General features: G+C 38.8%; 1 protein-coding gene across 2 annotated transcripts in view; it reads left to right on the top strand.

The window, feature by feature from the left end:
* Positions 1–16,440, top strand: part of LOC126094613 (phosphatidylinositol 4-phosphate 3-kinase C2 domain-containing subunit alpha-like) — a 243,258-nt gene that overhangs the window by 213,368 nt on the left and 13,450 nt on the right. The window contains exons 26-27 of one of the 2 annotated variants that reach the window (XM_049909092.1): positions 12,228–12,424; positions 12,521–12,768. In XM_049909092.1, coding sequence (XP_049765049.1) covers positions 12,228–12,424; positions 12,521–12,768 — 445 coding nt within the window. Of the gene's footprint in view, positions 1–12,227; positions 12,425–12,517; positions 12,769–16,440 lie in introns of both variants that reach the window. The other variant, XM_049909091.1, reaches the window with a different exon arrangement.

Raw genomic sequence — 16,440 nt, 5'->3', positions numbered from 1 at the left:
GTTTGCCCAAGTCAAAGCTTCCCCTTCCAAGAATTTTTTCACAAATTTAATTTTTATTTCATCTGGTGAGTGAGGTAAAAAACAATCTTTACAATACTGCATAAAATCAACGGGATGTAAGGGTCCATCTACCGAAAAGTGCTTCACTGGAATATTAGATACAAGATTACATGTGTTGAAATTGTAATTTTTGCTTTGAAATTCAATGTTAAAACTTTCAATTTTTTTGCTAAGTTCTTTGACAGATTTTTTGTTTTCTAAATCATTGCATTCTACTTTTTCTTTTAGAGTAACCAAACCATTGTCAGTTTTTTGTTCTACATTTTTTACTAAAACTTTTGTATTCTCATCCAAATTTTTAATTTCCTCTTTAATGTCATTAAAATCAATTAAATTTATTTCCCTATCTGCCAGTAACTCATTTTTTACAGTATTAATTTCACCGCTCAATTTAGCATCAATTTCATTTACTTTTGCTTCCACAGATTCAATTTTTTCCTCGGCATTACCAACTCTGTTCGAAAGATCACCCACTTGGGTATTGACTGCTTGCACTTGCAACAAAATGTTATCAATTTTTTCATCCCAGTAAGTCTTATTGTCGTCAAGTGTTTGTTTAATTTCTTTCGTGAAATTTACAAGAAAACTTTTTAAATCAAACTTATCGGTTCTTTCACTTTCATTTGACCTGTCCTGATGTTCGAAGTCTATTAAATTACTACTTTCTACTTTAGGCACAATACTCTCGAAAATCTCATAAGTCATTGTGAAGAACAAAAATTTATACACAACAATACAGAACAAGATAAAAAGATTGTTTTAACAAAATACGATGGTTTCGTGACTTATCTGGAACACTCTTCTACTGTTGCAAAACCACGTTTTCCATCCATGTGATTGTTGACCAAAATTCTTGAAGTATTTTCTTCTGTCGAAAATTATATTTTTCGCCGAAACATTTCTTCATCAAAACTTTCACTTCCCGATGAATACAAACACTGTAACACACATTCTGAAGAAACTGGTATTAACACACAAAAATTTTCATCCTCGTAGCACTGTTGAAAATCTCGTGAACACAATATCCCGGCTGCTGAGCCCCCAGTTGAAATATGGCAAATGTTATCCCGGCTGACGCCCACAATTGAAATGCGGCAATCCGACTACAGTCCACAATTGAAATATTATATCCCGGCTGAGACACCAGTTGAAATATTGCAAAATGTAATCCCGGACGAGACACAAATTGAAAATCTGATCACTATTTTTTTATTTACTTAAATTTGCCATATTTGGTGACAGTACCTTTTCCATTAGACGTTTACACGGCGATATAGTCTTGGCTTCAGTTGTCTGAGAATGATTCCACAATGCATCTTTGTTGGTTGCAGAATTGACGTGGTTCAACGTGTTTCTCTCATTTTGGTGTTTCAAATACAGTTTCTTCAAATGTAGTTTCTTCTTTTTAATTAATACAAAAATAATAGTAACATACATCAAATTGTTCTTCCGTCAACACCATGGTCAACACACACCAAGAGTTAGCTGCCGACTTACTATAGTCAAAGATGACTCCAACGTCAAAGATGTTTTACACCACACACAATCTTCCAGTTGTAATCAGTCTCTTTGCTATTCTTCGATACATTTTCTAATAGTAATCAATATGCTTTTACTCTCAAAAACAGAAGTAAATTAACATATAATAAGACAAATTATAATAAATCCTGACAAAAATATAAGAAAACATTTAAATTCGGTATCAACAAATACGGTAAAAAAAATAACGTCTCCCAGATCCATTACAGGTCCCATGAAGAAGAGCTGTGCACCATGGCCTTCACATCTTTGTTCAGTCGTGGCCAGTAGGCATGTCGGTGGACAAGGGCTTTCATCCGTGACATACCCCAATGCCCACAATGGAGGAGTTCAAAGATATGAGGATGTAAGGTAGTGGGGATGACAACATGGTGGGTATCTGCCTCCACATCCAGCAGGAGAACATTAAAGACAATAGACAAACTATGAGAAACGTGACCCCAGACCCAGAGTTTTGGTTCAGCATATTTAAAAAAATAAGTGGGCTACCCATGTAGCACATAGTATGTGACATGCCATAAGATAGGGTCACAGCGCATGTTTGCATCGAAGTGAGTAGCAATAATTGGAAACCCATCCAAAATGCGTTGTCATTCTATGTCATTGTGGAAGCATGAGATCTCCTGTTGGTCAGATGCTGGGTCTGGTCCTGAGGGTAGACGAGAGAGCACATCCACATTTGTGTGTTGTGCAGTAGACTTGTACTTAATGATATAATTGTTAGAACTAAAGAAAAGAGCCCAATGCAGGAGCCTTTGAGCAATCCACTCTGGAAGCCAAGTGTATGGTCCAGGTGTTTGTGGTTTGTGATAAGTGATGAGGGTAGACTTATGTTAGTCCCAAAGAGTACACATGGAATTTCTTAACAGCAAAGATAATCGCCGAAGTCTCTTTCTTGATCTGTGAGTAGTTTCCTTCAGCAGGTATCAGTGCTTTAGAAGCATAGGCGATGGATTACTCAGTTCCATCATCGTGACAGTGCACCAGTACTACACCAGTGCCGTAGGGGGGATGCATTAGCAGCCAAAACAAGGGGACATGATGGAGAGAAGGGCATAAGGCAGGGCACTGTGTGTAATGTGCTTCAGCTGGGTGAAAGCATGCTCACACTCAGCCGATCCCTGGAACTGAAATCCCTTCTTGCATAACTGTTTGGATGGGTGCATAATGTGTGTGGCTTATGGAAGAAACTTAGAATAATAATTCATTTTACCCAAAAAAAAACCTGCATCTCCTGTAGGTTTTTGGGATGTGGGAGGGAGGCAACAGCCGAAATGTTGTAGATAATGGGCTGAATCCTGCCTTTGTTGAGCAAGTGTCCAAGGTATTTGGCTTGCTACTAAAAAAAGAGTGAAGAGGATGCAGAGGTGGCACAGGTGGTCTTGGGGTGTAGCACCCATAATAATTAAGACAGCTAGGTAATTGGTATTAGTGGGATGTATATCATTAACTGTTCCAGCATCTCTGGAAGATTGCCAGAGTGGAAGAGATCCCAAAGAGCAAACACCTATAATTGTACAAACGAAAGGGTGTATTGATGACCTAATATGCTGCAACCCCTCATCTACTAGGATCTGTAAACAAGCGTCAGCAAGGTCTAACTTATAAAAATATTCACTGCCTTATGTGGTATGTGTAGGTTTCCAACTGTGCCTGAGCATTGATTTTTTTTTACCCAAAATCTCCACAGAACTGTAGGATACCATTTGCTTTCTTAACCATCCCAGGGGTGTGGCCCAACCACTAGTTTTGACAGATTCAATTACCTCAGCTTCATGAAGGCAGTCAAGTTCATGCTTAAGTGCTGTCTGTAGGGAGAATGGAAGTCAACGTGCCCGACAAAAATAGGGCACTGCATCTGGACAGAGAGAAATATGCACCTCAAAATTGGTGATGCACCCTATACCAGATGGATACATGAACAAGGAAAAAAATTGTCAGGTTCCTGGAAGGGAACTGGTCGAGACTACCTGGACTTTCTTTGTTCGTGACAGAGAACCCAAACAGTAACATGGTATCCAGACCAAAAATATTGCCAGCCAAGTGAATATTGACAACAAACACCATTATCAGCCATGTAACCTTCTGGTACACTGTCATTGATGTTTACTGAGCTCTGAGGGGAATTGAGCTGTCACCATATATGACCAACTTGCAAGAGGGTAGAGCAAACACTGGGTAATGCAGACAAGCATATGTCGAGAGGCTAACCAAGGAAATCGTTACTCTCATGTCTGCTTGAAACCAAATGTCCTGATGCAGTATCATGAGATCAATAAACAACTTGGTACCAGGAGAATTGCCCTGGGGAACAATGGTGTGGAGTTCATGCATCTTCTCTTGATGTAAGTGTAGAGTGGGGTCCAAATGTCCCAGTGCTTGATGCAGATCAGATATACCCATCCTTTCCACAATGGATACAGTTTGCCCAGCAATCTGGACAGTTTGCACTTTGGTGATGAATCACCACAATGCCACAGGGAAAAGGACTTATGAGAATTTTGACCCCTTGGTAGTGGTTGAATAACAGCCATGTGGGGATGTCTATATAATCTCGAAAGAGTGCACAATTTTCAGAATATCGTCCAAGGAAGGATTCTCCAGCTTGAGGACACAGTGTGTGCTTCCGGATCAGGGGCCAATTGGACCACCACACCTCAAATCAAGGAATCTGCATATGAGGTTTTGCAAGACAGGTTTGCACAAGTGAAATCACAATGTTGACTCAGTCCCGGCCAATCCTGATTGTGATATTGGTGGAACTCGAGACACAATGCAACCACATCAAAATGTTGTGAATAATAATTTGACAGCAACGAACGCATCTCCTCAAATGTGATTGCAACCAGATTTGAGATGGAAGCCAATTTCTTTAGTAAGAAATATGTCTCCGAGGTATCCCAAGAAAGACAGCATCATCAGAAACCCAAAAAGCAGCAAAGTGCTGTATCAGCCACTGCAAATACGTGTCCACATCTCCTGTGGTGTCTTTAAATGGCGAAAATGCATGTGAGCAGGACTCTTCCTGGGAAGTGACCGTAGCCTGAATGGGCTTTGAACCCTGAACCTGCAAGCGTTCCAACAAAAGTTGAATTTCTTGATGTAACACGTCAGTTTGCTGCCATAGCTGCTGTTGAAACTGCTGCTGCAGGAGCAGCTGCCGCTGTTGATGTGCCATGAGTGCCACATCCTTAAGACACTCAATTTTTTCCTCATTGTCTATTATAGTAATCAGAATTGGACACAATCAGTAGACAGTGGTTGACTGGTCAAAAGCATCAATGGCGAATTGCCGAAAACTTAGGACAGACAACAACAGTCATGGACAAATAACAAAGACAACACAACAGAATGACAAGTCTGGAGAGTGCACCAAATCGAGAACCTAGACATAGCAGTTTCAAAAACCAAGCAACACTGAATACCATATCAGAGCATGGTCAGAACCAAGTGAGATCCGGGTCCCTGCACTGCTAGCTTTATAGTATGTCCGTGGGCAGTGATAGGCTGGTGAGTGCATGGCCGGCACCTAGCACTGAGGCGACGACAGTAGTGCCCAGTGGCTGTAATCTACATGCATGCCTTCTGTTGGGATTTCGAACTCATCGGGCCGGGATATCAGAGATACAAATAAAGGTAGAAGACAGACACCACCTAGCTTTTGGAACTAAAATATCACCGTCATCGGGTAGGAGAGAGGAATATGAGGGAAAGATTAAAAAGAAAGGGCAGCTTGCTCAGAGCCCAGGATGAGTGTGCGAGGTCTCATGCTTTGGTCTGAGTGTATTTGCATGTATTTGCAAACAATTTGTATGTAAATTAATGTGACACAAATGACATCGATGTGATAAATTATATGTTTTGACACATTCCAAACACTTTTGTCTACATATACAGACACATCTATGGGATGTGTGTGTGTGTAGAATAGAATAAATAAAACAAATGAAGTTGAATTTAAAGTGTCAAAATTCTGGATGAAGTAAGAACCCCCCCCCCCTTTTTTTTCTCTCCCCAAAACAACATTCCTGGCTTGAGGTACAGGCTGACATAAGATGGCACCTTGATTGGCATTTATAATGTGTGACTTAAGGCAAAAAAAAAAAAAAAAAAAATCAAAAATGTGTGTCCCAAGGTTTTGGTATTTTTTAATGTAGATCATTACCACACAGAACTACATTCTCTGAAGAGAACTTCCACTTCTCCATTTTAATTGGTTTTATGAATATTGGCAGGAAAACCGTGTGTGAGTATTATCAGAATACATTCCAGGCCATATGCCTGGAACTCGATGACAGCTACTAGATGCTACTGCTATATCTCGGAGTGCCAGAATTGCCTCTGCAATGCTGGCCTCATGACCCCTCAGGGCCATGCTAATTTTGCTGGCTAATTAGTGCTAATGGATGCTCTATAAAGCTAGCTGTGTTATAGCTCTGCCTTCAGCTGTTCACTGCAGTCTCGCATCTTTCACACTATATATTGTGTGTCCAGTCTCAGATATCGCTATGCCTTTAGTTTTCACTCTTAGTTTACTCATTTTTTAACTTTCTTATTCAGCTGTGCCATTTCCATTGTCCGTTTTTCTCTTGTTGTTATCCTCCTTTTGAGACTCCTCTAACCACTGTTGACAGCCCCAGGCTGATCGGCTAGTCTCTGCTGATTCTTTGAGTGGTTTCCAATCCATGTCAGATTTTGGTAACAGTAGTTTACAACAATAAGAATACTGAAATATATATGCAGTATTTTTACAGTAGTAGTAGTAGTAGTAGTAGGAGTAGTAGTAGTAGTCGTCTTGTGCTTTGCAGCTTCCACAGTTTCCCTGTCCAGTCTTCTTCCTGAAGGCCCCTTGAATTCATCACGTAGTTAACGTCTTGCATCCATCATCTAGGTGGTCTTCCATAATTTCTTCACTCAGTTGGTGTCCATTCATTGATTCTTTTTACCCATCACTTATCATCCATTCATTGGAGGTGGGAAATCAAGTTAATATTTTGCTATATATAGCATAAAAAATAGCATCTTTTTTCATGTAATTTCTCGTATTCTCTTATTTCTGATGTGTACTAGTCTGGAGATGCGACAAGTTCTTCACCAAAAATCTGACTCAAGGGACATCAATTTATTTCTCTCCTTTTTGGTTAGCTTCAATATTTTAGCATCGTTTGTAGTGATAACCCCTATGATGGACTTGTACAGCATCACTTTTGTTTTCTTGATAATTTTGTTGCTCCTTGACAAGGAGTTAAGTTGGCCAATTATTCTTTTTCCTTGTCCAGTTTTGTTTGTGATGACATACAAAATTAATTTTGCTTGCTTCATTATTATATTTCTTAGCAAAATAACCACTAAACAGATTGATGTATCGCTATAAGCGATAATATTAGTCTATTTCAGAGATGAACATGTGAAAAGACATTGAAGTAAACCTGAAATTTAATTTGATTTTGTATAATCTCATCAGTATTTTAAAACTCCTAGAGAAATATCTCTCTCTCTCTCTCACACACACACACACACACACACACACACACACACACACACACACACACCTAAAAAGGAGAAAAATTATTTAATAAAATTTTAATATAACATTTTTAAATCAAAATAAAAAAGTATCAAATAATTTCACATTTCCCCCTACAGACTCTTAACCTCATACAGATAATTCTGAAAATTAGTGATTGTGAATTTTTAATAACTGTGAAAATCCATGAAAGATGTATGATGAAAAATATGGGGTGCAACTAATAGACAATAGTTAGGTGATGAACTATTCGTGCATCAATTATGTTATGTATCTTAAAAGTGTTTTCATAATAGCTATTAAAAATTCATTCACAAATTTTCAGAACTGTATGAATGAGGTTATGAATCAGAATGGGGCTAAGCGAAATTATTTTATACTTTTAGGCAGATTTAAAAACATGTTATATTAAAAACTTATTTTTATTTAAATAATTATTAGCTGTCATGTCTAATTTCTTTATCGCCTTTGTTTTATATTCTGTTGTCTCAAAAGCACCGTCCAAAAATTATCAAAATTTTGGAGATGGCATGTATCCAGTGGTTCTACAACCCTTGAAAGGATAATGCACCACATTGGTTCTCTCTCTTTCTCATCAACTCATGGACAAATATGACAGAATAAATGGAACTAGGTAAATGTTGTTACTCTGTGCTGGCTACTGTACGTAGGTTCTACCAATTCATCAAAGATCTTCAAAAGAATGTCAAGGCTTGCAGATAATTCCAGAATGTAACAGGACTTTTGAGAACAGTCAAACCATCCAGTTAATGATTTGTGTTTGGCTTCACGCATAAAAATGAGAATACATGAAATGTCAGTTCTGTTGTCAACAGGCAAACAGAGACAGCAGTCCCCCAAATTTGTTGTCCAATAGTACCAGTAAGCTTTTTGAAAACTGTACTGTTTAGTTGAACTTTAGGGTATTTTCACAGGAAAGATTGTGTTTGAATGTTTCCTGATTGGGAACCCAGATGAGTTGAAGTGTGCTGACTATTTGCGTAACCATAAAAGTGTGATATATAACATTAGCAACAAAGGAAAAAAGTTTGGAGTAGATTGCTAATTTCCAGAAATAGTTCAGGGTAAAGATGGTGGCAGTGATGGTTTTCTCTGTTCTAATTGCATTGGCAGAATATTTTTGGCAACAGTGAGTGGCCAGAAATTAGTCTCGTATAGTGTGAATGGTGTAGATTTTAGGTCTGCAGTTGAAGAACAACATTCGCTGAATTGCTCAGATGTAGTAGCTGGTGCTAGTCCTGTTAGGAAACCATGGTCAGTTAACTCATAAACTATGTGTAAACTGTCAGGAATTTTTATCAAACATCAGTTCAGTAATTGAATTGTGTGTACCCCGTAGTGAAAAGATGCAATTTCTAATAGCTATTAAAGAGTCCTTTGAAAGAAATACATTCCATCTCTGTAAGAAATGTGAGGACTGCAAAAGAAATGTTTGGAAAACCAGATCATTATAGTCACCTTGTGCACAGACCACATGTTCAGATTGCATAGTCATTTTATCGGGAAGGTAAATGAGACTGTTCTTGCTAGAGTGCTGACAAAAATGACACCATTGCTATAGCAGTTGCAGGAGGAAAAGTGGAGAAAGTCAAAACATACATCAACTACAGTAGTAAAAAAACTTTTTCCAGGTATGAAAAGAAACATCCAGTATATACACTGAAATATCAAAATTTTATGTGCTGTGGTCTAAGTGGGTAGTTCCACACTCATCTAGTGATGTCTGTTCATGTGTGTACTGTGTAAATTTTGAATTCTGCATAGTAGCTTTATGCCCTTGAAGCCATGACATGTGACACCTGGGTTTGACAAATGAAGTTGTTAGTAGCGTGTTTCAGAAATGTGCTGATTATTCTGGAAAGATATTATGAGGGAGACGTTCACATTACAGAAACTTAATCTGTAAAATATAGCAAATGACTCTTCTGAACTTAATGGTGCAACACAGTAGGAGAATATACTTGTTAAGAAAATTGTCACTGATGCATACACTGATGAAGTTGAAGTTGGAAAATGAACAGTTATAGTAGTAACACACCAAAATCTGAAAAAAATGCAGCAGCAACTACATACTTAGCTAAAACTGGTCTGTGATTCTGGCACAGGAAGTGCAACTGTTTCATTGGAATGATTACCAATTTTTAATATTTACAGAAGAGACATTTTCGAAACCACAAATGTTGCAGGCACAAGTGATGATTGAGAATGTAACTCAATATGTGCATGTGTGTGTGACCACTGTCTCTAGTTACTAGACCCATCCTGGATTGTCCATTGTTTGATTTTGCACTGTAATATTTTATACACTTGACGAATTTCATTCAAGCGCCATCTTTGAACCAAGAAGTTTTTGCTCAGAATGAAAGATATTGGTTTATGACTTTGTCTTGAATTTTAACATACAGCAGTGTCCCGTTAATCCGAACCCCATTAATCCGAACATTTGGTTAATCCAAACATGAAAAATGTTAGTCTAAGTATGGAAAACTGGGCAGTAAACTACTATACACACACATTATTTTAATTTGCACAGTACGGTATACATGTACTAGAAAAATTGGCAAGAAAATGTTAGTTTTAAACAATGCATAAAAATGAAAGAAAATCTGTCAAACTTATTAAAATACAGTGGACATTTTATCCCTACTTTTTAAGATGACAAAAACTCATTGTTTTTTGGCGTAATGAAGACAGTTTGTTATATGATGCATAGTTGCGCCATCATCTCATAAACATCAAATCGGCAGGTGTAGCAGTGGACTGTTGATCCAAATAACATAGTGCAAGGTCAAGGGCTTCTGCTGTGTCACTGTGTGGCACCAGCTTTCAGGCTCATTGCCACTTCTGTCACAGCAGTCCACTTCTTCCTGGTCTTGAGTCACAGCAGCAACTATATCCGCGTCAGCAAGGTACTCCACACATGCCCCATCCACTCAATCCACTCATCTACATCTCCTTCACTAGCTTCTTCACATCCAGGGATTGTCTGTATCATTTGTAGTAGGTTTTCCTCTTCAATTTCAACTAGGTTGTGCTGAAATTCAAGAGGTGTCCACAGTTTTCTCCATGATTTTCTCAAGGTATTTTGTGAAATATTCTGCCATGCCTCAGCGGCCCAATAAACAACATCCTTCACATTGGTCTTTTTTATTTTGTCCATTAAAGGAATGTTATCATCTTGGATCAGCATTCTTAAAAACTGATTTCTTTAAATCAGTTTTAATGTTTGCAGTATGCCCTGGTCTATCGGCTGTAGAAGTGGTGTAACATTCGGCAGCAAAAACTTTGCCACAATTTCTCCATCACATAATTCTTCACTGCTGAGGTGAGATTGCGCATTACCAATCAAAAGGATTGCACGGGGCGACAAATGATTTTCCTTAGAAAACTTTTGAACTGGGGAACAAACTGGCCGTGAAACCATTCTGTGAACAGCTTACCATCCATCCGTGCTTTTTTCTGGTTGCGATAATATACAGGCAGGTACCTCATGTTGCAGTTTTCAAAAGCTCTGGACCTAGCAGATTTGCCAATCAGCATTAAAGGCAGCTTATGCTTACCAGCAGCGTTATAAATCTGTTGGAAAGATACTTTCCCCCTCTCATCCTTTTTTCAAACTCGCCGAAGTATTCCTTCACTGCATCACGGTCAGAAGAAAGTCTCTGTCCAATAATTGTTAGCTGACAGATTCCATGACACATTTTGAATCTGTCCAACCAACCCATACTTGCACTAAAAGACTCATCACCATCCATTAACTTGTTCAGGTAAACAGCCTTCTCCTGAACCAGTGCTCCACTCAAAGGAGTTCCCCTTTCTCTTTCCCGTGTAAACCAAAGGAAAAGAGCTTCATCCACTTTATCGTACTGGGACTGTTTAAAAGTCTGCCGAATTTTGAGTATTTTTCCCAAAGACGTTGCACAGGACTCTTCGAGCTTCATTCAGTTCTTCTTCCAATCACAAATGGTTGCTTTACCAACACCCACTTCCATTGTCAGTTTAGATACATTCTGACCATTGTATATCCGCTTCAAAGCATTCAATTTTTCTTTGAGAGTTAACGTTGTAGGTTTCCGTTTACTCATGATGTAATTACATACACCACTACACCTGAATGAATGCAATACAACTATTACGCATGCCAGCGATCGATAACTGGCATAACCAAGCACTTTGCAAGCCAACTGTCAGTGCACTGACCTCAGATACTACAAAGGTTTCAACAATGCACGTGAACAAGGGCAGGGAGTGAGAATGAGCCATTGTTCGTACACTTGTTCCTGTTTGTTACCATGGTGTATCTACTTATTTGCTTGGTATACTTCATTCTAGAAACTCATCACCGTAGTTCCGGCTAATCTGAACAAATCGGTAATCCGAACAAGGTCCGGTCCCAGTTAGTTCGGATTAACTGGACACTACTGTATGTTAAATTCAATAGCAACTGAGACCAAGAATGAAATAATTTTTTTTCTCCCTGCATGAATCGGTTTGGTTGTAAGGTCTGTGTCATCTGATTTTGCCCAGTCTAAACTACAACAAATTTCATGGTTCCTAGTTGTGCCACTTTTTTCCTTGTACTCCCACTGTTGCAAATGACTATTTTTGTGAACACTGAAATTCTTCTAGAAACAAATAAATATACAATTTCATCCACATTGTTCACTAGATGTGTTAAATGCATTACTGAATTAGGTGCTGTATCCAATGAACTTAAGTATACTATGCAGGAAATAGTGAAAAGCTGCTTTATTTCAAAATTTTGTGGACTGGTTCAACACAAACTGTAAACACAAAAGTATCATACTAATTCAAAGAGTGCTTTTAATTTCCAAAAAGTTAATGACAGCTGAAAACACAAATTTAGCAGAATGCATTTGGCTTCAGATTAAAAGTTCATTTATTGCACTTCGAAAACATGCCAAAGCAAATCTTTTGCTCTTAGAAAAGAGAGTAACAGTCATTTAAAATATGAATCGTATCACTTATCAGATACTTACTGCTGAACTTTCAAATATGAAACCTGAGTGATTGAAAATGAAATTTCACAGTCCTAAGGAAAGTTACTTTCTCATTACAGTTTGCCAACAGGATTATCAATGGGTCGATCAAATATAAAACAAGTAGCTGAAAAGCGGCGAGTAGATATTGAGCGCTTCCTGAAGTCTTTATTTGAGATGGCCGATGAAATATCTCATTCTGATTTGGTTTATACTTTTTTTCACCCTCTACTGAGAGATCAACAAGAGGCAGATATACGTGCAAGAAAAGTGAAAGGTATGCATGCCATCCATATCAGTTCTTTCTTTTTTTGAAAAAAAAAATATATATATATAACACCTATTACCTGAATTTTTTTTTTTTTTTTAGCAGAGCCAAGAATACGTCGAGAAGATCGTGGTGAAACTGGGAGAGTCCGAGGGCAGTTGAAGCTCTCCCTGCATTATCAACGAGGTGTTTTTATGGTGATGGTTTATCATGCCAGAGATTTGCCTTTGGTCGCAGGAGGGCAGGAACCTTCTACTTACGTCAAAGTGTATTTACTTCCTGATCACAATAAGGCTACAAAAAGGAAAACAAAGGTTGTTAGGCGAACATGTCATCCATCATTTATGGAAATGGTGAGTGTTTTCTTCATAATATTTCTATAAGCAGGGCTCAGATGGTTTTCTAATAACATGTGGTGTGTGTGTGTGTGTGTGTGTGTGTGTGTGTGTGTGTGTGTGTGAGAGAGAGAGAGAGAGAGAGAGAGAGAGAGAGAGAGAGAGAAGAGGGGGGGGGGGGCAAAGGGGTAGTAGTCTGCATTGATTTAGTAAGTATGCAAATTCTCTATGATTTAATTCAACTTCATTTGAAGATCCAGTCTTATTTAGTAAAGTTGTTGTTGTTGTTTTTGTTGCTGCTGTTGTCTTCAGACTGAAGATTGGTTTGATGCAGCTCTCTATGCTGGTCTGTTCTGTGCAAGCCTTTTCATCTCTATCACTACTGCAACCTACACCTGTCTACTGCATTCCTCCCTTGGTCTCCCTCTACAAACAGCACACACGGGGGTGGGCGCACGCGCACACACACATGCACGTGCACAGACGCGTGCGCACGCACCATAAATTTTTTCTTTCCCCAAATCAATTAAGCACCACAACTTCAATTTTTCAATTTATTTGTCTAGTCTTCAGTATTTTCCCCGTAGCACCACATTTCAAATGCTTCGATCCTCCTCTTGTCAGCTTTACTCATTGCCCACGTTCCACTTCTGCACTAACGTATCCATGCAGATACCTTCAGCAAAGACTTACTAACATTTAAATATGTTAGACATTGACAAATTTCTCATTTTCAGAAACAGCTTTCTTGCTATTGTCAGTCTACATTTTATATCCTTTTTCCTTTAGCCATCATCAGTTCCTTAATTGCCCATGTAGCGCCCATTTCTTTCAACTGATCTCTCACGTCCTTTGCTATCTCCAACTGTATCAACAGCTAACCTTGAACTTTTTTATTTCTTCTCCCTAGACTGTTTTTGCAAATTTCTCCTTGACTTCCTTTACTGCTTGCTCAACATACAGGTTAAGTAACATATGGGAGTGACTACAACCCTGCCTTACTCCCTTCTCAACTACTGCCTCCCTTTCATGTTCTTTGACTCTCACAAGTACAGTGTGCAGAGTGTATTCCAGTCAACAGTGTCAAAAACTTTCTCTGAATTCACAAAGGCTATCAGTGTACTTTGCCTTTCTGCAGTATTTGTTGTAAGACATGTCATAGGGGTAACTTTGCCTCGTGTCTTCCTATATTTCTCTAGAAGTGATACAGGTGTTTCCCAATATCGATTCCACCAGTTTTTCCATTCTTTTTTAAATAACTCGTCTGGAAGTCTAAAGGTATTTTGTCTGCTTCATCTATCTGCACACAATGTGAAATAGTTTTTTCGTGGATGGCTCTCCCAAGGATTGCAATTCTAGGATAATGTTTGCTCCTCCAGTAGTTTTGTTTTTACATAGGTCTTTCAATGCTCTGTCAGGTCCATCCCACGGAATGTTATCTTCCATGTCATCTCCATGTACTTCTCCTTCTCTTTCTATAATAGCAAAGGTTCTACTGTCGTTCTCTGTCTCATTTCTGTGATCTTTTCTAACAACTTCGTGATGTGTGACAGCAGCGTGATGCCTCTGTAATTTCCACATGTTTGTCGATTGGCATTTTTGAACAGAGGGATGATGACTCCTTTGCTCAAATCTTCTGGGATTTTGTCTTCTTCCCAGATCACTGATAACACACTATGTAGCTAATGTAAGTCTAATATTCCAGCTGATGTCATCATGTTTGAACTGAGATCATCAGAGCCTACAGACTTTACATTCCGCATGCTCTTTAATGCTGTTTCTACCTCACACCATGGTAATGGGTGTCTATTGGCTTGGAATTAATTAATTATTCTACAATCTTTGATCGTTGTGTTGTCCCCATCACCATCATTCACTTGAGTAAATCTTGTGTGGTGCATCCATACTGTGGGAGTGGGCATCCTCCACATCAGTAGGCCGGTATGAAAGGATGGCTAAGTTGAGGCAGGGACCCAGCTTCATGGGTTTATAATATGGAACCCATGGCCTGGGTTACGGGTGAAGACCTTAATGGCACCTTCGGCAGAGAAAGAGACCTTCGCAATGGGGGAGATGCCAGATGATGCAACCCATTGTCCCTGGAGATAATTAGAAGGGGACGCCACTGCCTTGTGGAGGAGAGAGCTCTTCAAAGGCTAAGGGAGTAAACCTTGAAAAAAAAAAAAAAAAATCCTTATCTGTGTTAGCCCTAGTAAGTCAGCAGCTGATCAAATGTACAGGGTGTTACAAAAAGGTATGGCCAAACTTTCAGGAAACATTCCTCACACACAAAGAAAGAAAATATGTTATGCGGACATGTGTCCGGAAACTCTTACTTTCCATGTTAGAGCTCATTTTATTACTTCTCGTCCACAATACGAGCACATTTGGTACCGGAGTTTCATAGACAAGAGCTTTCAAATGCCCCCATAAATGAAAGTCAAGAGGGTTGAGGTTAGGTGAGCGTAGAGGCCATGGAATTGGTCCGCCTCTACCAATCCATCGGTCATCGAATCTGTTGTTGAGAAACGTACGAACACTTCGACTGAAATGTGCAGGAGCTCCATCGTGCATGAACCACATGTTGTGTCGTACTTGTAAAGGCACATGTTCTAGCAGTACGGGTAGAGTATCCCATATGAAATCATGATAACGTGCTCCATTGAGCGTAGGTGGAAGAACGAAACTAAAATGAGCTCTAACATGGAAATTAAGCATTTCCGGACACACGTCCACATAACATCTTTTGTTTATTTGTGTGTGAGGAATGTTTCCTGAAAGTTTGGCCGTGCCTTTTTGTAACACCCTGTATACTGCATTCAAACCTTGCCTACTTTATACCTTCCCTAATTTTTTTAGTTTCAATCTGAAGTTCATAATCAATAGTTTATAGTCAGTCCACATTTGCCCTGAAAATATTTTTCATTTTAAAGAATGGTTTTGAAGTCTATCTGATTCCTTGCAGTGTCTCCTGGCCTCTTCCATGTATACAACCTTCTCTCATGATTTCTGAACCAAGTATTGGTGATAATTAAATTACGCTCTGTGAAAAATTGTACCAGGGCACTTCCCATTTTGTTTCTATCTCGCAGTTCATGCTCTCCTATTACTTTTACTTCTCTTTCTTTTCCGACTATCAATTTCAAGTCCCTCATTACAATTGAATTTTCATCTCCATTAACTCCCTAAACAATTTCTTTTGTCTCATCATGCATTCTTTCAATCTTGTAGCCATCTGTGGAACTAATATTTTAACACTGTTGTGGGTGTATGCTTTGTATCTCTCTCATCTACTTCAGTGCATTCACTATTTTCTTCACAGCAGCTTACCAACTTTCCTGTTTCCTTCAACCTATTCGTGCATCACCTCCATTTGATTGTTTTGTTTATAACACTGTACTGAATGAGCAGAAGTTCTTCTTGCCACTGCATTTAATTAACTGCCACTATTTCTAACTTCAGCCTTGTAATTGAAGACTGTTCTTTCTTTTTTCCTAAAAAGAAAAAGAAAAGTTTCTAAGACTGTGCATCTTTGGACTGGATGCTTGGGTGCAACGGAAGGCCAATAAACACACACAAAAACTTCACACTATCCATTTCCCCTTTTGAATTCTCTATTTGCAGTAAAAACTCACATCGGTGTAAACTTTGCCAACAGTTTAATAGATACTGTAAATTCTTTAGCCAGTA

Source organism: Schistocerca cancellata, chromosome 8 (assembly GCF_023864275.1).
Source record: "Schistocerca cancellata isolate TAMUIC-IGC-003103 chromosome 8, iqSchCanc2.1, whole genome shotgun sequence".
Classification (NCBI taxonomy): domain Eukaryota; kingdom Metazoa; phylum Arthropoda; class Insecta; order Orthoptera; family Acrididae; genus Schistocerca; species Schistocerca cancellata.
This window is presented reverse-complemented; position numbering and strand designations above follow the sequence as displayed.